Source organism: Neophocaena asiaeorientalis, unplaced genomic scaffold (assembly GCF_003031525.2).
Source record: "Neophocaena asiaeorientalis asiaeorientalis breed wild unplaced genomic scaffold, Neophocaena_asiaeorientalis_V1.1 scaffold192, whole genome shotgun sequence".
Classification (NCBI taxonomy): Eukaryota; Metazoa; Chordata; class Mammalia; order Artiodactyla; family Phocoenidae; genus Neophocaena; species Neophocaena asiaeorientalis.
Window position 1 is genome coordinate 5,023,271 of NW_020185326.1, and position 23,443 is coordinate 5,046,713.

The following is a 23,443-nucleotide window of genomic DNA, read 5'->3' on the forward strand; positions in this document are numbered from 1 at the left end:
TCCCACATGCCGCGGAGCTGCTGGGCCCATGCGCCATGGCCGCTGAGCCTGCGCGTCCGGAGCCTGTGCTCCGCAATGGGAGAGGCCACAACAGTGAGAGGCCCGCATACCGCAAAAAAAAAAAAAAAACAAACAATGTGCATACCTAATTTAAAAAATTTATTGCTAAAAAATGCGAACTATCATCTGACAATGCAGGGTTGCCACAAACCTTCATTTTGTAAAAACTGAAATATCTGCGAAGCACAGCAGAAAAAGGTGCGCCTGTACTATCTGGCCCTTTACAGAAAAAACTTGCCACCCCTAGTCTAGACCAACAGCTCCACTGATGGAGCAGATGGTCTTAAAGATGTGGTCCACCTTCATGTTTCACTGGTTTGGTTTCTATGAGAGATTTCATCTGCTTTCCCCAACACCCACACTCTTAGCTCTGAAGTATTCTCTTTGAGAGATTCACATTAGCTCGATGACATTAATACTTGGGCAGTTTTTAGGTGAACACCTCAGAATACAAGACATTCTGTGTGAGGTTATTCAGCACTGCTGTGGTGGTTTCCCAGCCTCTAGCTACCATGTCAGGCGCATGTCCCTGGCCCACAAGTCCCAAGAAACACATGCACAGCCATTCTTAGACCAACAGATTTAATATTATATTGCAGTTTCCATTAATGCAGAATACAGCTTCAATTGTGTTTCAAGGAGAAGCCGAGTGGGGCTGGCCGTTCCTGCAGCACGGAGCCACTCCTGGGTCCATCTGCAGCCTCAGTAGACACTCCTCCATAGTGGTGAGGCCCTGACTCCACCTCTGGTTACCCTGTACTGTCCCATCATTACAGTTCCATGTGCAAGACTTCCTTTTTCGCCAAAAGCCTCTCTGCTCAGTGCTCTGCAGCTTAGTCTGTGCTCGTCAGCTCTTTGGCTTGTCCTTTATCATAAGATTTGCTGAATCACTCACGAAAATAACTCCCCAGGCAACAGAAATACTAGTTTAACTGGCACCGTGGTATATTAAAAGGCACAAGGGCAGTGTGGCTTAACATTTTTGCTGGATCCTAAGAGATGCACGTGATGTTAAGGGATCCAGCAGAAATGCCAAAATTACATTTTCAGAATAATCATCTTGGGTGGTTTGGCCAGGTTTCCTAGTTCTTAAATATCTAGATTTTCTTCACCACTGACCTTTGGAGGCTTAATTTACAGGCATGAGATCAGCGGTGACTTGTCTAAGAAGTGATGCGATAGGTAGTTGAAGTCTGTAAGCATAAGCCATGATGGACTAGAAATTTGTCTCTCTAGTGATGTGCCTCACATAAGGCATTGGCCCACTGTGCAACAGAGAAACGTGTTTTCAAGTATTTGGCCATAGGTTTTCACATCCATCGTAAGGTTGGCATTCGATAAGGAAAAATTTCTTTCTGACTCCAGTATTAAATTGTAAATAAATCCCAGATGTTCATAAAGAACACCCAGGGAAATGTTTGTCGCCTGGAATTGGTTTTAAAAAAAAAAAAGGATGGTTTTTAAAATTTGAGACTTCACCATTGGCTTTTTCTATCATTTCCTCATAACCAGCTTAAGGAATCTCATGTTCTTTGATTCCTGGCAGAGCTCTGTGGCTTCAGTCTTTCTGTCTTTCTTGAGGGGAAAAAAATTGTGTTCTTGATCCAGAAATCAATTTAGCAACTTTAATCTTGAGGTTCTTAAAATTTAAAGGAGAATTAATGAAGAATGATGATATGTTCTGTTTGCTAAAGAGCTAAGATCAAATTTGTAATAAAATATTTTATAATGCTTTTAAACCACATGGAAGAGGGTGCTGTTTGTTCATGTTACATATTTTAAATATACCTGAAACACCACACAGCAAGGTCACCGAAACTGGGCTCCTGCGGTTAAGTCACTGCTGCTCTAACATTGTCTTCAGTAAGGTCTGCCAGTTTGGGGGCTTTTTAGTTTTTAAATAATAACCGGACTGAACTTCTGTGACTAAAGAAAACTTCACATTCACCATAGTTTATAAAATTTTCAACTACAACCACTAGCGAACCTAACACCTTAGTGTGTAAAGAACTGAACCACAGCAGGGTTTGTGCTGGCATTTGCCTTCCGGTTTCCACTGCAGAGCACAGCCTATCAGTAGAACACGTCCAGTTCAAAGGCGTGGTCGGCACCCGCACACACTAGACGCCACTCCGGCACTTGGGAATGATGGGCCCGGTCAAGTCTGCCAGCCTCCTCTTCCTCACTGGAAAGGAATGGAGATGAGACGTGAGCCAGCTGTCCCTGTGCACCCGAACCACCACCGTGGCTCTGAGAGCGCCAGGAAGCTTCTTGACAACTTTGCTCAGCAAACTCTGATGTCTGGTGTTTATAAAGGACAGCTTGTGAGCCTTCACTGAGAGGAGGGTCTGTAGTGGTGTAGATTCGTTCATAAAGTACTTCTAAATCGCTGGCCATACAGGTATAAAACCCACTTTATCCAACTCCGCTGCTGTCCTTTGTGTACAGAGGCCCCGAGGCTGAAGATCCTCACTCCGGTCAGATAAGATTTAAGTTCAGTCGATCTTAATGAGATCTTAACCTGCTGGAAACATTTCCCCCAACTCTTCCTCAAAGCTCTTGGCCTGCCTGTGTAAACAACAGTGTCTGCCCTGAAGGTTACCCTGTATTATCTGTGTCCCCTTATGGTCAACCTTGACATTTTCCCGGGGGCAAGACAATATCAGCCCAAACACTGTTCACATAACAAAGTAGTTAAATGTAAAGCAGGAGCCAGGGGGTTGCAGGCTGGGGTCATTAGCGGACAGGATGGCGGGGATGGTTGGAGGGGCAGGTAGGGCTCCCTTTGTTATAGCAAAGGGAGAGGGTTCGAAACAAATTATAGTGTCTGCAGATGAAAACCAAGTAGCAAGCTAGATCAGCCACAAGAGAAAGGTTGGTCAACGACTGTGGAGCCGGTAGGTGGCAGTCAAGTGGGCTGCCGGTGTGGCAGAGACAGGAAGCTATTGCGAGAGGAAAAAAGTCTGTCTATACTTAGGTGTCTTCCAGTTCCTGAGCTGAGCAGGCAGACCTCAGATAGACGCTTACGGGCTGCAACAAGAACCGAACTGAGGCTAGGCGCTGGTGTGGAGGGGCGCAGGGGCACACAGGCTGCCCAGTCTGGGGCCTAGAGTTTAGCCTTTGCCTGAGCTCCTCCCCTCCCCTCCACCCGCCTTGAAAGAACAATGAATGCAAATCAGTGGGCAGTCTCCTGGAGAGAAGACAGTGTGTCTGGCCAGATTTCTGGAGACCATCAGAATGTCCAACAGCTTGGGGGAAGATGGGGGGGAACAAAAACCAAAGCCCAAAGAGCAGAAGTTTGCCCAGAGTGACCAGAGGGTTTACATGACAGGCTTGACACGTTAGCTGAACAAGCATTATACCCCTTTTGCACTCAACCCCTCATTGGAGCCCCTCCAACAATTCTGGAGTGTCAGTGTCATCACCATGAGGAAAGTATGGCAGGGAACAAAATAATAAAGCTGGTACCAGACGGAACCAAGGCTTGTGACTCATCTGGAGCCTCGGTCCAGCGCCTCCCTCAGTACAATCCGGCCCTGTCTATGTAGGCTTTACATACCCACATCTCATCTGGTTCTCACAAGGAGGACTAGCTCCTTTCCCCTGGAGAAGAGAAGGGAGCCAGGGTCCCTGAGAGCAAGCGGCAGAGCCAGGAACCTGAGTCCCCAGCTCGTGGCTCAAGGTACAGAAAAGGATCCCGCGCTGTCTCCCCCTACCTGCCCTCAGTATGCACACTGGGCTGCACCTGTGCAGGGTCCCCCTGCCCCTGGCTTTTGCAGGGACTGGATGGGGAGAAGGGAAAGGCACCCACTTATTCAGGTTTTCTTTTTTTCTTTCCATTTAAATAATCAAGGAAATTGAGGCCAAGAGGGAAGTAACTTGCTTCAAGTCACAGTGAATAAGAGATGCAACTGGGAGCAGAAGCCAGGTCTCCCAATATCCTTCTTCAAATCAACCTGCTTTTTACATTCATTAAAGCGAACTCCTCCACGTTGCTTATCATTGCAACTGCCAGAGACTCGTTTATTGTCAGAGCCGGAAGGAATCTCGAGTCATCTGGACCAACCCCCATTCGAGGCTTGAGCTCCCTCCAACACTTCCCACCAAGCTTTACACCTCCATCATGTCTTTGGGGAGCATTTTATATTCAACAGCATTGACCGAGTGCTACGATGTGCCAAGCACAGGTACCAGAAATAAAGATTAACAGGGGACCGAGATATACCTACAAGAAATCTGATCAAACATCACAAGTACCCTGGTAGAGCTCTATCAAGTATGAGAGGCACAATGAACGAAGTGGTCAGATTTTCCAAGGACGGCGGATAAGTCTTACACTGAGAAACGATAAAGGGATAGACGGTGGGAAAGTACGGGGAGCATTAGGAGTAACAGTCCTCTAAAGGGAGGCTTTTGCCTGGGTCACTGGGAGGCACTCCAGCTACCTGGACCGGTTGGTACCAGTAGGGCAAGAAGATGGCTTGTTGGGGTGTCAAGAGATGAGTCTGGCAGGGCCTCACCCAGAGACGAGGTGGAGAGCACAGGTTCTGGGGCCAGACTGCCGGGACAAGTCCCACGTCCGCCCATGGACAGCGGGTAACCTTACCTACTTCTCTAGGCCTCTGTCTCCTTACTGTAGGATGGGGATGACGACAGCACCTGCCTCAACTGGTTGTTGGGAACGTTACAGGAGTTAGTAAGACTGAAGTGTTCAGAGCAGGCCTGGCACGCAGTAAGTGCCATGTAAGTATCAGCTACAGTTACTAAGGGACTTAGAAGCCGTGTCAAGGAGTTTAACCTGAGAGCAGTCGGAACACAGAAAAGGTTCTAAGCAGAGTGGTGGGACAAGCTTTGGGATGAGCGCTGCGTGAGATGCCCGCCCTGGAGGAGCTAGAGGAGCTGCAGGGCCCGAGGACGTTTCAGGATGCCCGGTAAATGTGATGAGGGCTTGACAAAGGGCACGGCAAGGTGGCTGGTGAGGAGGTGGCTGGCTGGCTGGGGGTAGTGCATAGAGGTAGAGGTTTCTGGCTTGGATGGCCACGAGGAAAGTAGTACCCTTTCCCAAGATGGTTTTGGGGGAAGATGATGAAATTGATTTGGGGTGTATGTGCTGTGTCTGGGGTGCCTGTTAGAAAGGTCTTCCTTGAGAGTATAGTAAAAAAGTGACTTTCCCAGGAAGGGGTGTCTTCTGCTTTTAAACATGTTACTCTACCACACAACTGTCTTAACCTGGAGGCTGCAATTCAGATTTCATTAAGTGAAGAGAGCTTCAGTGGCAGATTTACAGGACCTGAGTGCCAGCCTGGCTCTCAGCTGTAAATAGTGTGGAGATAGGCGTCGTCTGAGGTGTCACCATGGGAAAAGAGAGATGGGGGTCCTCGGCTCCTTCCTGACACCCCCCTCACCCTGGCACCCCACTCTCTCCCATAGAACACTCTGTTAAGAGCCCAGGGCAATGGCTGGGAAGGACCAAAGACATGCCATTCAGGATGGGTCCTGGGCAGGGCTGACCCATGGCCTTAGGGACTGAATGTCTCCCAAGGAAGAGCCCACCTGCCTCGCAGGTAAACAAAGCCCAGGTCCCGCAGAGCCGGCAATGGGCCAGGAGCCAGCACGGAGGTAGGCTGGAGTGAGAAGGAAATCCGAGAGGCCCGCTCTTGTCCGCACGGAGCTTGCCCGCTGCTGCCAAGCTGCAGAAGCAGACACAGTAACAAGCACGGTGGCTGGACCGGGGCCGGCAGGAGGCTTTTATGACCAACATATTCAGCTGAGAAACATGGAAGCCTGTCTGCTTCATCCGAGCATCAAGAGCAGGATGAAAATACTGTGTTGGAAAGAGAGTCGGGGTTTCTCTTTTGCAGGAGGACACCGATGCACCGTCAGAATCGGAAGCGTTTCTTTCACAGAAACTAGTGGATGGGCGCAAATCTGCTTGTAAAGCTATAGATGTCCTACTTCACCGACTAGCAGTCTGTTGTGTACAGTCACCTAGATGATTCTGCTCTAATTCCTTCTGTGGGAAACCTCAAGGGAAGAGCTGCACAGTTCCATGGGGTAACTCGGAGGCCCATTTTAATCACCTGTCATTCCTGCCCAGAAAACTGCCACGGTCCCACTTCCCACCTGCTTTCCTCACCAAACTCCTGCGCTTGGCGTTAAAGGCCTTTGGCTCACAGCCTCCCACACCTACCCAGCCCCCTTCCCGTGAACACCCCATATACCTGTTCATCATCCTGCCTTGGCCCATGTTGTTCCCTCTGCTTGGAATGTCCTTCCCTCCCTCCTCTGGGAGCTCCTGTTTTTCCGTCCAGGTGTAACTCCCAGTAATAGTTCCTCAATCCTTTCGGAACTTTCTGTCTCTCCTATCCTGCATACTGAGTCCTACCACCTTGCCTTTGCCTACACCAAAGGCCTCCTGACCTCCCACACAACCTATCTCTTCCTTGAAAGGCTGACTCATGCCCACACCCACCAGGATGCTTGGATTAACCAGCCTCTGTCCTCACAAATCATTTGCTCACTTTGTTCGGATACAGTTTGTAGGCCTTCTTGAATTTGGGGGCATGACTTTCTCCCATAAAAGGTTGTAAAGGTCCTTTACAGGGCACTAGCTTTCTGCTACCCCTTATGTCACCTCACACAGTCCTGGGCACACAAAAGATGCTCCCAAAGTGCTCACTGTAACTAACAACGGGCGTGTCTTGACTGAGCCACTGTCTAGAAGGGCAGTCCCTCCCGGGCCTCAGTTTCTCCAGAGGAGAACTGGAGGGAGGAGCCTGAGGTCCCGTCCAGCTCTGGCATGCTGGGCTCCTGCCATAACCTCAGCAAGTCCCTGGTGATAGGACTTGGGCCTGGATTTTGGAATCATAGACTCTCAGGACAGAGAGTCCTCAAGGGCCATTTCTTCTAGCCTCCAGCTGACCCTGGGGTCCCCCCTACAGCACCCCTGACTCTAGTCATCCAGAAACTTCTGTCCCTAGAAAGAAGTCCTCCAAGCCATCTTGCCACTGGAAGACCAAAGCTGGATTAGCCTTGAGATAGGCACCGAGGGACACGTAAGAAGCTTAATCTAAGCTGAGAGAGAAAAAAAAAAAGTGAGATTACTGAATATCAGAATAGAACTCAAGGCTTTTAAGTGCTGGTTCTGCAGCCAGATCACAGCCGGGCCAACAGAGTCCAGGTCGCAGGCCTTCCTCAACAATTCAATGTAGCTATCACCTCTGTAACACCATGATAATTCTAATTCTTAGTTGTTTGTGTTTGCTCTCCTTTATTTCAAATAAGGACACTTCAGATAAACCAGGACACCTGACCTGGTGTGGGTTTTTTTGTTGTTTTTGTTTGTTTGATGGACTTTTCTAGATCTGCAGCTCTAGAAAAAGTAGCAGCTGGAGAAAGCAATGAATAAATAGCCTCTTAAGAACAGGAACCTATACCTTCAACAGCCAGTGCCCTATAGGACTTCGACAAATGTTTGTTGAATTGAGTAGCTCTGTGGTTATCTATGCATAGGTTCTGTGAGTACCTGCCTCGTGCATACACACTTACATACTCATCCCCATTCTTCTAGGCCTTCCATGTGTTAACCTAGCTTCAGATTCATCACAGGAAGGGACATACCTGAACTCTGAGATATGCTTTAGTACTAAGCTCCTTGCATTTTACTGAGTGTTAGAAACAAAAAAAAAAAGCAACATATTTAGAGCAGGTTTGAATTTGATGAAAAACTCACTGAAGGCATCGTCCTTTAGAAATATAGTTATTTCACAATTCAATCCCAGAAAGAAGCTTTCTTCTTTTTAAAAAACTCATTATGCTTCCTTCTCTTCTGACAAGAATAATGTAACTTGGTTTGTCTTCCTCCTGCCTTGATTCTAGGAAACTCACAGCTGAATATAATGATCAATTAAGTTAACAGACCTACTCCTTGTTTTTTTTCTCTTATTTTCCTATAGCCTTATCAGACATACTCCTCTTTGGACACTCTATCAAGTTCTTTAAGCAGCCAGCAGGAATACACATGAGAAATAACTAGGCATAGAGCTTGAGAACACTTAGTATCTGGAAGTAAGTCGGTGATTGGTCTCCCTTTTGTTCAACTGACTAGTATTTCTTTTTGGTGTTTGCTCCTAAGAAAGATTGTGACATTTTCTTTTTTTTTTTTTTTAAGAAAAAAATGCAAACTATGTCTTTAACTGAGATTAAATGTAACCTGTTTTACTTTACTATAAAGTCAGCATTTTCAACCTTTACGTTAAAAGCAACGTGAAGTCCCCTGGGTTTGCAGTGTGGGTAGTAGGGCTGTTTGGTGGCCTTGGGATCTGGGGCTTGGGCCACACTATATAATCTGAAGAGGACTCTGGGCTCCAAAAAGGGTATTCAGAAGAGGAGGAGACTCCGTGCTGGCTTTGTGCCTCCCTCGTTTCATTTCACCCGGCTAACACGCTGAGGGTGCACTCTGGGTCCAGCCCTGTGCTCAGCTGAGCTACCTGCAGGGAGGAGGGCCTGGCCTCGGCACCTGCAGGCAGGGCGCTCGTGTCTAGGCAAGGGTCTAGGGGGGAGGCAAGGCGCAAACACCTAAAACAAGGGAACGGGATCAGCATGAAAACTGGGAGTCAGGCCCCAAAAGAGGACTCCCTTGGGGAAGGCGGCAGTGGAGTTTTCCCTGCCATACCCCCCATGACAGGTGGAAAGAATGACAGGCGGCGGGTAGGGTGCATATGTCCACTCACCAAGGTCGTTGTTGTTCATCATCGCGTTGGACGCCCGCAGCCGGGGCCCCTGCTGAGTGAAGTGGTAGCCGAATTTGAGAAGTGTTGCATTTTTTTCCAACATGCTCACGATCTCCATTTCCACCTTGTTGCCCAGGGGCTGGCTCTTTGATCAAGAAAAGAACACAGTCACCTCTCATTCGTTTGTGCAGGACCTAAACCTTCTCTACCTGCAGAAACCCTGAGTGGTGGGCGGGGATTTTAATACCTCCCTGTCCCCGCCCACTCCAAGAGCGGGGGTGGGGGCGGGCAATGGAAGTTTGGAGAAGTTGAAAGGTCACACAGCCATATTAAAAAGTAAATATAATCTTAAAGAGGTTTGAAAAGACAGGAGCTAGCCAGGAGCGAATGAGCTGAGATTCAAAACCCAGGGCTGCTGGACACCAAGAACAGATCTTTCTACTGCTTCACAGCAGCCTTCCTAGAATATTTCAGCAGGAAGGACCTTCACATCATCTAGTCTCAGGGAGATTTAAAAATCCTACAGCCCAGGCTATCCCGCATACTAATTAAATCAGAATCACTGGCTGCAATGATACTCAGGTGTCTGGTTTTCAAAACTCCCCAGGTGATTTCAATACACAGCCAGGTTCGCTAGCCAGTCCTTTAGCAATTTACAAATAAAGAAACAGGCCCAGAGAGGGAAGAGGATTTGCCTAAGGTCCCATAGTAAGTTGGGACTGCCAGAGTTAGCCTCCTAAAGCCTCACTCTGATCATGCTAGTTCCCTACCCCCAAATCTATAGTGATCATCTGACAAAGATGAAAAGGACAGGAAAGGAAAACATGATAATACACAGTGTTGGGAAGGATATGATGAGGATACTCATCAGTCTCATTTATAAAAGTGGGGATAAAAGGGAAACAAACATTCATCAAGAGGGGGTTGCTCAAATAAATGATGGTTCAGCTTTATAATAGAACATGGGCAGCTGTACAACGACGGTGCGAATTGTCAGTTCCAGGCTGGAAAATATGCCATGACACAATATTGAGTAGACAAAGCCTAGTGACAAAACGGGTCATATTTATGTAAAGTTACCTCTATTTCCCATATACATACATATGCACTGAAAGGCCTGGGAGCATACTGGTGGCGGTGGAATTTGGGGGAGTTTTTGTTTTCTTCTTTGTGTCTTCCTGTTTTGTTTGTGTTCTGTTGTATCTTACTGTATTGTTTGAGTTTTATGTACAATAAGATATTAAAAAGTAAATATAATCTTAAAGAGGTTTGAAAAGACAGAGAAGGCAAGCTAACATCATATTTAATGATTAAAGACATTCCCCCTCAGAGCAGGAATGAGACAAGGAAATCGTCTTGGATGTCAATTACGTAAGAAAAAGAAAGAAAAGTCACCATATTGGAAAGGAAGAAGCAAAACTATTCCTATTTGCAGATGACACAATACTGTATCTAGAAAATCCTAAGGAATCCACAAAAAACTATTAGCGCTAATAAACGAGTTCAGCAAGCTTGCAGGGTGTAAGATCGATATACAAAACCCAGCTGTGTTTCTATACACTAGCCATGAGCAATCCAAAAATAAAATTAAGACAAGAATTCCATTTACAATAACATAAAAATATTTAGGAATAAATTTAATAAAAGAAGTAAAGACTTGCACGCTGAAAACTATACCACAGCATTGTACATTAAGGAAGACCTGAATAAACATAAAAACATCCCGTATTCACGGATCAGAAGACTTAATATTGCTAAGATGGCAAGACTGCCAAATTGATCTAAAGAAGCAGCAAACAGAAACACATAACCACCTCCAATCCCTTCCCACTGCTGTCATTTACTGAGAGCTTACTGTGTTCCCAATGCCTTGTGCACAACTTGCAGGGTCTCAATTCATTCAATAACCCAAGAGGATAAGCCCCGCCTCCTCTTCAGCCTGGCACTCCAAGTGCTACAGTTTAGTCCTTGCCTTTATTTCCTCTCTCAGTCTTTACTCAGCCTGGTTACCCCAGGGATGGGGAGTCTGGTACCTGGTACCTCGTGCAGGCAGAGGTCTATTTCTAAATGTTCATGTGCCCTCCTGCCTCCATGTGGAATGCCCCTACCCTCCCGTACCCACCTGTTGGTGTATCCTTAGTGCTTTAATACCCATCACAAATGCCCCCTTCCCCACGAGACCTTTCCGGATCCTTACCCCTGGAAACCATCCTTCCCCACTGGACACCATCCTTCCCCACTGGACACTCAAGTGGCCCACCGTATGTCCCTCTCTACTCCCGGCCCAGTCCATCTGCATTACTGGGTCACCTGCTTCCACACTGTCTCTCCAACTAGACTTGTGTTGTTCAGTACAGCAGCCACCAGCTGCATGTGGCTCTTTAACTTTAAATCTTTTTTAACTGACATAACATTAGTTTCAGGTATACAATATAATGATTCGATATTTGTATACATCATGAAATGATCACCACAATAAGTCTAGTTAACATCCATCCCCATATATAGTTATCAATACAAAAAAGTGGGTTTTTTCTTACAATGAGGACTTTTAAGATTTACTGTCTTTGTAGCTTTCAAATATGCAATATAGCATTATTAACTATAGTCAGCATGCTGTACATTACACCCCCATGCCTTATGTATTACTGGAAGTTTGTACCTTTTGACCTCCCTCACCCATTTCACCCACTCCTTACCCCCACCTCTGGCAACCACCAATCTGTTCTCTGTATCTATGAGCTTGGTTGGTTTTGCCTTTTGTTTTTTCTTAGATTCCACATATAACTGAGATCATATGGTATCTGTTTTTCTCTGACTTATTTTACATCACATAATACCCTCTAGGTCCATCCATGTTGTCATAAATGGCAAGATTTCATTTTTTATGGCTAAATAATATTCCATTGTATATACCACATTTGCTTTATCCATTCATCCATCAATGGACACTTAGGTTGTTTCTATGTCTTGGCTATTATAAATAATGCTGCAATGAAATGGGGATACATATATCTTTTTGAATTAGTGCTTTCATTTCCTTCCAATAAATACCCAGAAATGAAATTGCTGGATCATATGGTAGTTCTATGTTTAATTTTTTCAGGAATAGCCATACTGTTTTCCATAGCGACTGTACAAATTTACATTCCCACCAATGGTGCACAAGGTTCCCTTTTCTCCACAGCCTTGCCAACACTTGTTAATTCTTACCTTTTGATAATAGCCATTCTAACTGTGTGAGGTGATAGCTCATTGTGGTTTGATTTGCATTTCCCTGATGATTAGTGATGTTGAGCAACTTTTTATGTACCTGTTGGTCATCTGTATGTCTTCTTATTCAGATCCTCTGCCCATTTTATAATCAGATTGTTTGGGTTTTTTAAACTTTAAATTTAAGTAATTAAAATTAAATAAAATTTATGTGGAATCTAAAAAATAATACAAATGAATATATATAGCAAAACAGAAACAGACGCACAGATATAGAAAACAAACTAGTGGTTATCAGAGGGGAGAGGGAAGTGGGGAGGGGTAAGATAGGAATAGGCGATTAAGAGGTAAAAACTACTATGTATAAAACAGATAAGCAACAAGGATATATTGTATAGCACAGGGAATTATAGCCATTATCTTGTGATAACTTATAATGGAGTATAATCTATAAAAATACTGAATCATATTAAACTGGAGTGTAGTTGATTAAAAATGTTGTGTTGGTTTCAGGTGTGGATCGGGGTGGTTCACTTATACATGTGAGTGTATCTATTCTTTTTCAAATTCTTTTCCCATTTAGGTTATTACAGAGTGTTGAGTGGAGTTCCCTGTGCTATACAGTAGGTCCTTGTTCCTTATCTATTTTAAATATAGCAGCATACAGGCAGTGTACTTTAAGGCACTACACCGTAGGATGTCTGCAAGAAACAAAAATGGAGTTTGCCCTTGGGCTACTCTCTTTCAAGGCAAACAGGGAACAATAGGTTATACATATTTATCTTTGTTATAAATACACACACACACACACACAAACCCATCTGTTTGGACATACAGATGTTCTCCTAGGCCAAAATTTTAAGAAGAACTGATTGTTAAAGTTATTGAGTGTGAAAGTGGGCAAGATTTTCAACTGTATTATTATAGAATATATAGAAATAAAATCCAATCTAGAAAAAAAAGACTGAATCACTATGTTGTACACCTGAAGCTAATATAATGTTGCAAAGCAACTATGCTTCATTTAAAAATTAAATAAAATTTAAAATTCAGGTCCTCAGTTGCATTAGGCACATTTCAAGTGTGCAAGAGCCACTGGCTAGTGGCTACCATATTGGTCAGTGCAGATACAGAACATTTCTATCAACACAGGAAGTTCTGCTGGATGATGCTACCCTAGACTGTGAGCCCTTGGAGAGCACACGGTACCCTGTATCTCTAGCGCAAGGGCAAGGAATTGAATTGATTGGAAAAAATAGGAACAGGATCAATGCACAGCAACCTGGGAAGGTTGAGAAGACACATCAGCCCAACACCCAAATGGACAAGCATGGAACCGCAGCTGAGACTCTTGACAGAGAACTCCTCCCAGGTATTACGAGTTCACTGGAGCTTGTATGGGTTCAGATGGGGCTTGGACCGCTGACTAGGGCAGGCAGAGGGAGGATGGCAAGATTCCACCAGCCTATCCAGCAAGGCTCCTGAAAGGGCTGGGAAGAGCTCGGGCCTGTCCTTGCAGGAGCCAGCACAGCCCTGGGCTCTGGCCAGCTTGGCATGGCAGATGATATAGAGACTGTCTGAGACCCCAATCCACTTCCTTTAGCGCCTTTTCAAAATATGAAGCACATTCTCACTGTCAAATATTGGAATGAAAAGTGAGAAATCCGGCGAACGGCCCCCACACGTTGCCCGTGTCTTCACTGGGGCTGGGGTCCTGTTTTCAGGCCTCATCTGTTCTGAGGGGCAGGGAGAGTGCCCCACGCCCTGCGGGTCCTGGGAAGGGCCTGCTGGAGGGAGCTGGGGGGTCGGGGGAAGGAGGGTGAATCAAGACGGGCGGAGAGCCGCCCCACCGTTGGCATAGGGCCGGCCAGGGATGTACGGGGCCTGCAGGCATCCCATGTGTGCTGCCTGCTTCCTGGGCGCCGGGAGGGCCTCTCCTGTCCATCCATAAATGCAGCCTGTCTGGAAGCTGGGCTCCTCAGTTCCAGCCCAGCTCTGACACTAACTTTGATCCATGACCTTGGCCCAGCCTGTCCCTTCTCTGACCCTCAGTTTCCCCCGCCCAGGGGTAAAAGGAGGGCTGGACTAGGTGTGTCTCAGCACCCTAGCCAGTGCTCTGGCCTGGCACCAAGGGAAAGGGATAGCTGAGAAAATCCAAGACCCACACACAACCACAGTAGGATTCAAGAGCCCACACAGGCACAGTTCATGGACTTTAGAGTCACAAAGATGTGGGTTTGAGTCTCGCCTCTGTTACTTACTGTGTGACCTCGGGCAGGGTACAGAGCCTGCCTGGGCCTCAGTTTCCTCATCTACAATAATGGGATGGGTTGTGACACCTACTCACAAAGAGTCTTGGCAAGCATTACATGAGATAATGGATATATGGTACCTGCTCAGTACCTTAACTCTTAGAATAACGTGTAAACTCCCTAAGTCACCTTCCGAGTAATTATAAAAGTGAACAACTTCATAGTTTGCATCTCTTATCTCCTTAGAAGTAGAGATTCTTACTATTCCCATTTTACAAACGAGGAAACAGGCTCAGGGAAGTGAATGTCCTCGCACAGGGTGTTTAGCCAGGGTGAGGGTGATGGTCAGCACTGGCTCTGGGGAGACAGCACTGAGAGGAGTAGTGGGCAGCTCACTCCCTGTAAGCTGCCGCTGCAATGACCTGAGGCCAGTGCGCTGGGTCACCTTTCGCCAACGTTCTGCCTCAGGGCTCAGGTTTCAGCTGACACTGGGTAGATAGTGACTCCCTGCCTGGGTAGGCCTGGAGTCACATGAGTGGCCAATCCCAGGGCCTGGCTCAGGGCTGCTGCCAAGCCTGCTACATGCCTTTGTTCCATCTGATCTGCCTGCGATAAAGCAGGGTCAGCAATGGAAGAAAGGGTGGAAGTGATGGGGGCTGGGAATGGGTGATGCAACCGCAGGCCACTGGCATATGCAAAATGGAAGCAAACTCTCATGACAGGGCTGCTGCAGGCCTGATGTGGCCTCTTCATATGAATTAGAGAAAAGTGCCTTCTCTGGGTGAATGAAGGCCCATACCAAGTTTTGGAGAGTACAGTATGGGTTGGATTTTGCCCCCTGCCTCCTCATTGGGCAGTGAACAACATATACAAATATCCAGGGCAGCCCTGCTTATAAAGTGCCACGGCAGGGCCAAGCTCTGAGCCGGGTAATAGGATATGGACATGACTCGGACACTGCAGTGTCTTCTGAGAACCTCACAGGGAAGCTGAGGTGCTAGGAGAACACAGGGAAGGAGCACCTAACTCTCTTGGGGGGAGGTTTAGAGGCCCTGTGGCAGGCTGAAGGGAGAAGGCGGTGATATGCTGGCTCTTGGAAAAAACAAACAGACAGACAAACAAACAAACAAAAAGGTTGGATTTGTAGTGTTTGCCAATTTCCATAGTGTAAATACTCTCACTAGGAGTGACTTCAAGGTACCAGCGTGCCATCACTCAAGTGGAATTGAGAAGGGATGTGTACAGTCAGCTCCAGCGTGCTGGTTCAAGCTGGCTCTAGAACCACTAGGAGAAAGAGAGGCTTCAACCGAATCCAGAAGGAAGAGGAGGATTTCTCTAGGCAGAGAAGGGGTAGGGGCAGGGGATAACATTCCAGGGGGAGAGAAAAGCAAGAGCTAAGACATGGAGGCGTGAAAGTAAGTAGGGAGCAAACTGTGAAGAGTTTTGAAGGTTTATGATTGGGAGGGGACCATCAAAGTCTTCTGGAGGCTGGTGATGCTTTAGTTCTTGGCTGAGGTTACCTGCCTATTATGACTCATTAAGCTGTGCATTTAACTTCTATGCACTTTTCTCTCTGTTTGTAGTATTTTTCAATAAGGATAAGAAAGTAGAGATAATCTCTTTCAGGGACAACCAGTGTTTACAATTTTGTTATACTTCCACCCAATCTTTTTCCTATATACATATGTATATGACCATTCAGCAAACGTTTTCATGTAGGGGAAAAAACGCCCAAGTTCCCTATCCATAAACCATAAAGAAGAAAGCATTTTAGCACTGGAAGCAACACGGTGTACTGGAGGGACTGTGGGCTTTAAAGTCAGAGACCTGCATTCAAATCCTGCTTCCGAAAGTGCTCACTTGGCGGCCCTGAGAAAGCTGCTTGCCTTCAGCTTCTCTGAGCTGTTTTCTCTTCTGCAAAAACTGAGACTGATAACACCCATATCCTGCAGAGTTGCTGGGAAGATCAGAGATGATGTATATAAGGTGCGCAGCACAGAGCCTGCCCCCCAGGACACCCTCAACATATGCAACATACAAGATACTCTTATTAGCATTGTCTTAGAAAGTTGGAACTGAAAGAGTCGCCCTGAAAATAAATGACTGAACCACAGAAGGTATAGAGGAATGATAACCCTGTAAGGATAAAGGCAAACTAGAATTTGCCCAGTGAGTAACCTTCATGGTAAGAAGACCCAAAAGCCCATTGAGTGTGTGTGTGTTGCGGGGGGGGGCGGGTGACTCATGAAAATGGGGACGTTTAGCCTAGTGAGGAAGATTCCAATGGTTTATAAAACCTGTGCACCAGATGTGTCCTGTGTGCAGCAGAGAACAGAGTTAAACTCAACAAACAGCACTTATAGGGAGCTGATTTCTATTGGATATAAGGAAGGATATTCTCACTGAGAATGAAAGGGGTGATCTCGGTAAGGAGTGTGCTCCCCATCGCTGGGGGTTTCCAAGCAGAAGGTGGAGGAGCACTTGGCGGGAATGATGAAGAAGGAAGGTGAGCATGGTGGAGGGTGTGGACTGGACAACCCTGGAGGTCCCTTAAAGCTGGGCTCTGGTGCTTTTATAAGCAGAGGCACCCGCTCTGTCCAGCAGCGTCTAGTCCATGTGGCAGCAAGTGGGAAAGTACAGAATGGTGAGCATCAGGTGAAGGACACAAGGAGACCTTCGCCCATCTTACCTGGTTATCGATCTTCAGTTCCACCAGAGAAGTGTTGTATGGAAGAGCTTCCACCAGGCCCAGGATCCCGGCTCCGGAAATGAAGTTGGACTCCACGTTCAGTGTCTTCAACACCTTGTTCACCTTGAGCATCTCAGCAAGGGCCTTGAACCAAAGGAGAAAATGCAGGGTAGCCATGAGTTAGCCTGATCAAGGCTGGAGCCCCTGTGGGTAGAACCTAAAATACTGAGGGAGCCTTGCTGGGAGTGAGAGTCCCTTGCACACCGTCAGGGGCCAGGCAAGATGATCTCCACAACTTCCTTCACCAAGCACTACTCTGTGTCTCTCCTCCCCTCCAACTTGCCATGGCCCCGAGCCCCCAGCTGGAGACTTACAGCCCCTTAGCCTGCATCCAAAGCCTCTATTACCTGGTTGCCCCACTCTGATCAGCCTCAACTCTGGCTGCCCGTCTTGGTGGGGCTACTCTCAGTTCCCCGGGCACACAGTGTTTTCCCTCTGCTCTGCCTTTCCTCATCCTGTCCCTGCCACCTGGAATGCTCTTTCCTTTCTGCTTCACTCGTTCAAAGCCTGTCCCTCCTTTAAGGCCATTCTCAGTGCCCGTTTCTCCAAGAGCCTTTGCTGATGCCCCCCAGCTAGCTGTGCCTGCCCTCTCAAACCTCACAGACTTTATCCATAACCTCCCTCAAGGAACTTGTATTCCTGCGTTTAGAGTTGTTTTTATTCTGGCGTTGGCTCCGCCATTAGCCTATGTACTCTTGGTGGGCTGATGGTCACCTTATTCATCCCATGGTGCCCTCCAACCCACACAGTGCCCAGCACATAGTAGGTCCTCGGTCACTGTTCACTGAGTGACTAGTGGAGTCCCAACCTCCCTATATGCTCTCCACTTGTCTCTTCTATGTCCCTGTTATAATTCCACGGAGTCGTCATTCTCTTTGAGCAGCAGAGAGGGGAGCCTGGGAAGGCATCCCGCTGGGCAAGTGACCAGGGCAAACCGGAAGAGAGGAGCTCGGGTGGCCCCAGCACGTTTTGGAGGACTTCAGCCAGGGGTGCAGATGATAATCAGAGCCTCTAAAGGAAATGAGGTAATTAGCAGGTGGTAGAAACGACGTGTCATGGAGGAAAGGAGACACCAGCAGCTGATGGCCAGGATGTATGATCAGTGGGCCCTGGTTGTCTGAAATGATGATCTGATCCAGGAATGCCCTTCCCACTGGCCCTGCTTGCTGAAACCTTTGCGAGGCTCAGCTCCCAGGATGCCTTCTGAGACAAAATCCTCAGCTCCCCCTGCTTCCGTGTACCCCAGGATGACATGTCAGCTTCCTCTGTGACCCTGAGTAGGTTGGACCCTCCTGAGGGGAGGGACTGAGTCTGTGCCCGCTCCACAGCACCCTTCTTACTCCCCAGGAAAGGCCTGGCCTGATAATCAAAAAATTTAACAACCAGTATGTCAGTGCACCAGGCCAATCCAAGTAGACATACTAGTGGCTGAGCTGGTCCTGGAGGCACTGTCATGCCAGGTGTCAACTCTTTGTTTGCTGGAGCAGAGTGGAGGAACGGGCAGGAGAAGAGCTGGGCAGGCAGCGGGGGCACTAGCAGAGCTCTGGAAGCCTATTTACCAATTGTTCTGGAAGTATTTTCATATTCAGCAATGGGTATCCTGGTGTGAAGGGGCTGACATCAGCTGTTCGCCTGGCACAGGGTCAATTCCCCACAAACATTCGTGGAGCTGAGCTGAGTGCCAGCATGCACAGGTGTAGTTTCTGATCCATGACATAGCAGTGGACAGGGCATGTGGTTTTGCCAGCTGTTTCTCTGTGGGCAAACTCAGGATCTACCAAGATGTCCTGAGGTCAGAGGACATCTATCTAGAGGTTCTCCACTGGCAGCAGTGAGAGACTATGAGCCACTTCCGTCACTTCAAAGACATCAAAGGAAATGTCCTATATATTTTAAAGATCAGAAAATAATTGATGGCTATGAATGGACTTCAAAGCAAGGAAAGTTATTAGGGATAAAGAAGGGTAGTACCCTGAGAAAACCATAATTCAAAAAGAGTCATGTACCAAAATGTTCACTGCAGCTCTATTTACAATAGCCTGGAGATGGAAACAACCTAAGTGTCCATCATTGGATGAATGGATAAAGAAGATGTGGCACATATATACAATGGAATATTACTCAGCCATAAAAAGAAATGAAATTGAGCTATTTGTAATGAGGTGGATAGACCTAGAGTCTGTCATACAGAGTGAAGTAAGTCAGAAAGAGAAAGACAAATACCGTATGCTAACACATATATATGGAATTTAAGAAAAAAAATGTCATGAAGAACCTAGGGGTAAGACAGGAATAAAGACACAGACCTACTAGAGAATGGACTTGAGGATATGGGGAGGGGGAAGGGTAAGCTGTGACAAAGTGAGAAAGAGGCATGGACATATATACACTACCAAATGTAAGGTAGATAGCTAGTGGGAAGCAGCCACATAGCACAGGGAGATCAGCTCGGTGCATTGTGACCGCCTAGAGGGGGGGGATAGGGAGGGTGGGAGGGAGGGAGACGCAAGAGGGAAGAGATATGGGAACATATGTATACGTATAACTGATTCACTTTGTTATAAAGCAGAAACTAACACACCATTGTAAAACAATTATACTCCAATAAAGATGTAAAAAAAAAAAAAAAAGAAGGGTAGTATATAACGATAAAGGGGTCAATTATCCAAGAAGACATAACAACCTTAATGAGTGCCTGCCTTATGACAGAGCGTCAAACTATATGAGGCAAAAACTAATAGAATTGCAGAGAGATAGATGAATCCACTATCATAGTAGACTTCAATACCCCTCTATGGATATGGACAGATCCAGCAGGCCAAAGATCAGGAAAGACATAACTGAACTCAACGACACTGTCAACCGACTAGATATAATTGATATCTATAGACTACCATCCAACAATAGCAGAAAACACATTCTTCTTGTGTGCACATGGAACATTCACCAAGGCAGACCACATTCTGGGCCGTAAAACACACCCTAACCAATTTAAAAGAATAGAAATCATACAATGTCTGCTCTCAGACCACAATGGAATCAAACTAGAAGTGAATAACAGAAAGGTAACTAGAAAATTCCCAAATACATGGAGATGAAACAACACATGGGTCAAAGAAGAAATCTCAAGATAAATTCAAAAGTATGTTGAACTATGACCAAGTGGGATTTATCCCAGGTATACAAGGCTGGTTCAACACTGGAAAATCAATTCATATAATTCATCACATCAACAAGCTAAAAAAGTAAAATAGTCATTTCGATAGATGATAAAAAAAAAGCATTTGACAACACCCAACATCCATGCATGATAAAAACTCTCAGTAAACTAGGAATAGAGGGCAATTTCCATAAGTTGATAAAGAATATCTACAAAAAAATCTACAGTTAGGGACTTCCCTGGTGGCACCGTGGTTAAGAATCCACCTGCCACTGCAGGGGACACGGGTTCGAGCCCTGGTCTTGGAAGATCCCACATGCCATGGAGCAACTAAGCCCATGCACCACAACTACCTAGCCTGCGCTCTAGAGCCCGTGAGCCACAGCTACTGAGCCCACGTGCCACAGCTACTGAAGCCCGTGCGCCTAGAGCCCGTGTTCGGCAACAAGAGAAGCCACCACAATGAGAAGCCCATGCACCATAACGAAGAGCAGCCCCCGCTCACTGCAACTAGAGAAAGCCCTCACACAGCAACGAAGACCCAATGCAGCCGACCATAAATAATAATAAAAAAAAACAAAACATAATACCATTTATATTAGCACCCCAAACAATGAAATACTTAGGTATAAAGCTAACAAAATATGTACAAGATCTATATGAGCACAACTAAAAAACTCTGATGTATGAAATTAAAAAAGAACTAAATAAATGGAGGTATATTCCATGTTCATGTACAAGAAAACTCAGTATTGTCAAGATATCAGTTCTTCCCATTTTGATATAGATTCAATGCAATCTCAATCGAAATCCCAGCAAGTTATTTCGTGGATATCAACAAAGTGATTGCTACTAAATGGTTAATTACCATGCCTGGTAAGCTAATCTCTGTACCTTTTTACCTGCTATTAGTATTGTAGTAGTCACGCTGTACTGTTATCCTTTAGCTGTCTGCATGGCTGGATGGGCCATTATATTCAAGAAAGTGGGAGCTATGACTGTCTTGGTCACAGTTGTATTCTCAGAGCCTAATTCACTGCTGGGCACAGACAGACTCCATACATGTGTGTTGAATGTTTTTCTTTTTTCTAAAAACGAATTGATGGCTACTTTATAATAAGTACAATTTAATCTAATCAGCAATATCTTTAAGACATAGGTAAAAAACAAATAAAATTGGTCGTTGGGAACCATTGATGAAGACAATAATTTTTAGATATGGAGAAACTGAGGACCAGGGAGGGGTGGACCCTTGTCTACTCATGACATGCTGAGTGGTGAGAGAGTTGGCTTTAGGGAACATTTGACTCGTTTTTAAATCTCAGCTCCACCTCTCCCTTGCTGTGCAACTTTGGACAAAGCAAGCTGCCTGAGCTCCCTTTACCTCAGGTTCTTCATCTGTAAAGTGGGGAGCCCTGCACCTCTGGGATCAGGGGTGGTTATGGAGATTAAGCACCATGGAGGATAATGTACAGATGGTGCCTGGGTAATGGCTGTTCTGTCCATGTCCTCTCCTGGCTCCTAGCCCAGTGCCTTTCACCACATCACACCACACCACACCACACAGGGTTCTTCATCAGTGGCACATGGCCAGTCCTGAGGCTACAAACATCAACCTTCCTGTTTCTATGCCTCCCACTCTCAATGCAGCAGATCAGAAAGGTACATACAAATGCCACGGGGTCATTGCTCCGTGTCCCCACGATGCTGAACTTCTTCACATACGAGTTCTCTTTCAGGGCTTCTGCATACGCCTTGAGAGTGGGTATGGGGATATTCTGCAGAGAGAAAGGCAAGCAGTGACCAGCAGCCCCTGTCAGGGGCGGGTAGGGCAGAGAGATGGGGGCAGCAGCTCTCTCACACGTGCAACCTGATTCCCTGCAAGTCTCTGACCAAAAAGCTGAATGGGTAAAGGGTTCCTGCTTTGCCCCAAATGGCTGAGATTGGAGGAGAACTTTTGGGTAAACAGATTGAGAAAATCCTCCCTGAAAATTTCAAATAGGACCTGTAATTTTCTCTTTGTACATGTGGAGACCGGAGGAGGAGGAATACATCAAGCAAAGGATGCAGAAGAGTGCTGTGGTGAGAGCTCAGGTCTGGGGGTGTGGGAGAGGGCTCCGCCCCAGCACTGGCAATGTTTCTGACTCACTGTGTGACGCTGGGGAAGTCTCTGCTCCTCTCTGGGTTTGTTTCTGGAAAACTAAGGTGTGGCATGGCCCTAGATGATCTTTAAGAGACATCTGTCCCAGGGGATCTCAGCCCTGCCACACATCAGAGGTGCCTGGGGAACTGTCACAAAGTGCTGATGCACAGGCCTGCCCCGGACCAATAAGATCAGACTCTCTGCGGGGAGAGGGACCGGGCATTGGCATTCATTTATTTTTTAATCTCCTCAAGTGAAAACCACTGACCTAGTCCAACTGCCTCACGTGCAGAGGGGAAACAGGCCTGGAGAGGGCCGAGCCCTTGCCTGAGGCCTCACGGTGAAGACACAGGGCCGTGGCCAGGTTCCACACCCCCATGCCTCCTGGTACGCACTGCCAGGGTGCACGGCTCTGAATTGTGCCAGCGTCTCCCACTGTGCACACGGCAGACAGCGGAGGCGCCCGAGAGAGAGAGCCTGGCTGTGTTTGAACGGATCTCTTATTTCAGAGTGTCACTTTAGCCCCCGTGGGAGCAGAGCATGGGAAGGCCAGGTGCAGGAGAACACTGCGGGCGCAGGTTTCCGATCTGATCGTGCCGTGGGGCTGGCAGCCACTTAAAAGAAAGTGGAGAAGAAAGGAAAGGGGAGACGGGGAGTGAGGGGCCCACTTCTTATCTTACATCCACACCCCCCGAGAACTAATCCCTCTGGTCCCTGGGCTGAGCAGGTGGGCAGGCAGCTGGGCCTGCTTCTGAATTCCTCCTGCAGGCTGTCCAGGGTAGGACTGCCTGTCCATCCGTCCCCGCTCTGCCCTTAGTGGTCACACGGGAAAGGTCTGGAGAGATGTGGGCCGACGGCTTGGAATATGTCTTTGGACATTTGGGCTGACAGTTCCCTTCTAAGGTTGCAGAATGAGGCTGAATATGTGCATGCTACACTGGTTCAGGGCTAGGTCCCTCCCCGGGCTTGGGTTACCCCATGAACCTGGTGGGCCCTGGGCTTTTCCAGCCTCGGGATCCCGTGCGGCCGTATGTGTCTGACTCACGATTTTATCTCAGAGAAGCTCTCAGTGTTTTGAATAGGGTGGCGGGTTTCCAGAGCCGAAGCTGGGTTGGCCTGTGGTGAACATCTGGG

The 23,443-nt window shown here is 46.9% G+C and overlaps 1 protein-coding gene across 1 annotated transcript in view; it reads right to left on the minus strand.

Moving 5' to 3' along the window:
- Nucleotides 1–621: 621 nt before the first annotated feature.
- The window catches only part of TMOD1 (tropomodulin 1), a 68,697-nt gene continuing 45,875 nt past the window's right edge, over nucleotides 622–23,443 (minus strand). The window contains exons 7-10 of the mRNA XM_024734414.1: nucleotides 21,837–21,944; nucleotides 16,947–17,090; nucleotides 8,793–8,937; nucleotides 622–2,245 (exon numbers count right to left, since the gene is read on the minus strand). Coding sequence (XP_024590182.1) covers nucleotides 2,181–2,245; nucleotides 8,793–8,937; nucleotides 16,947–17,090; nucleotides 21,837–21,944 — 462 coding nt within the window. The 3' untranslated portion in view covers nucleotides 622–2,180. The remainder of the gene's footprint in view (nucleotides 2,246–8,792; nucleotides 8,938–16,946; nucleotides 17,091–21,836; nucleotides 21,945–23,443) is intronic.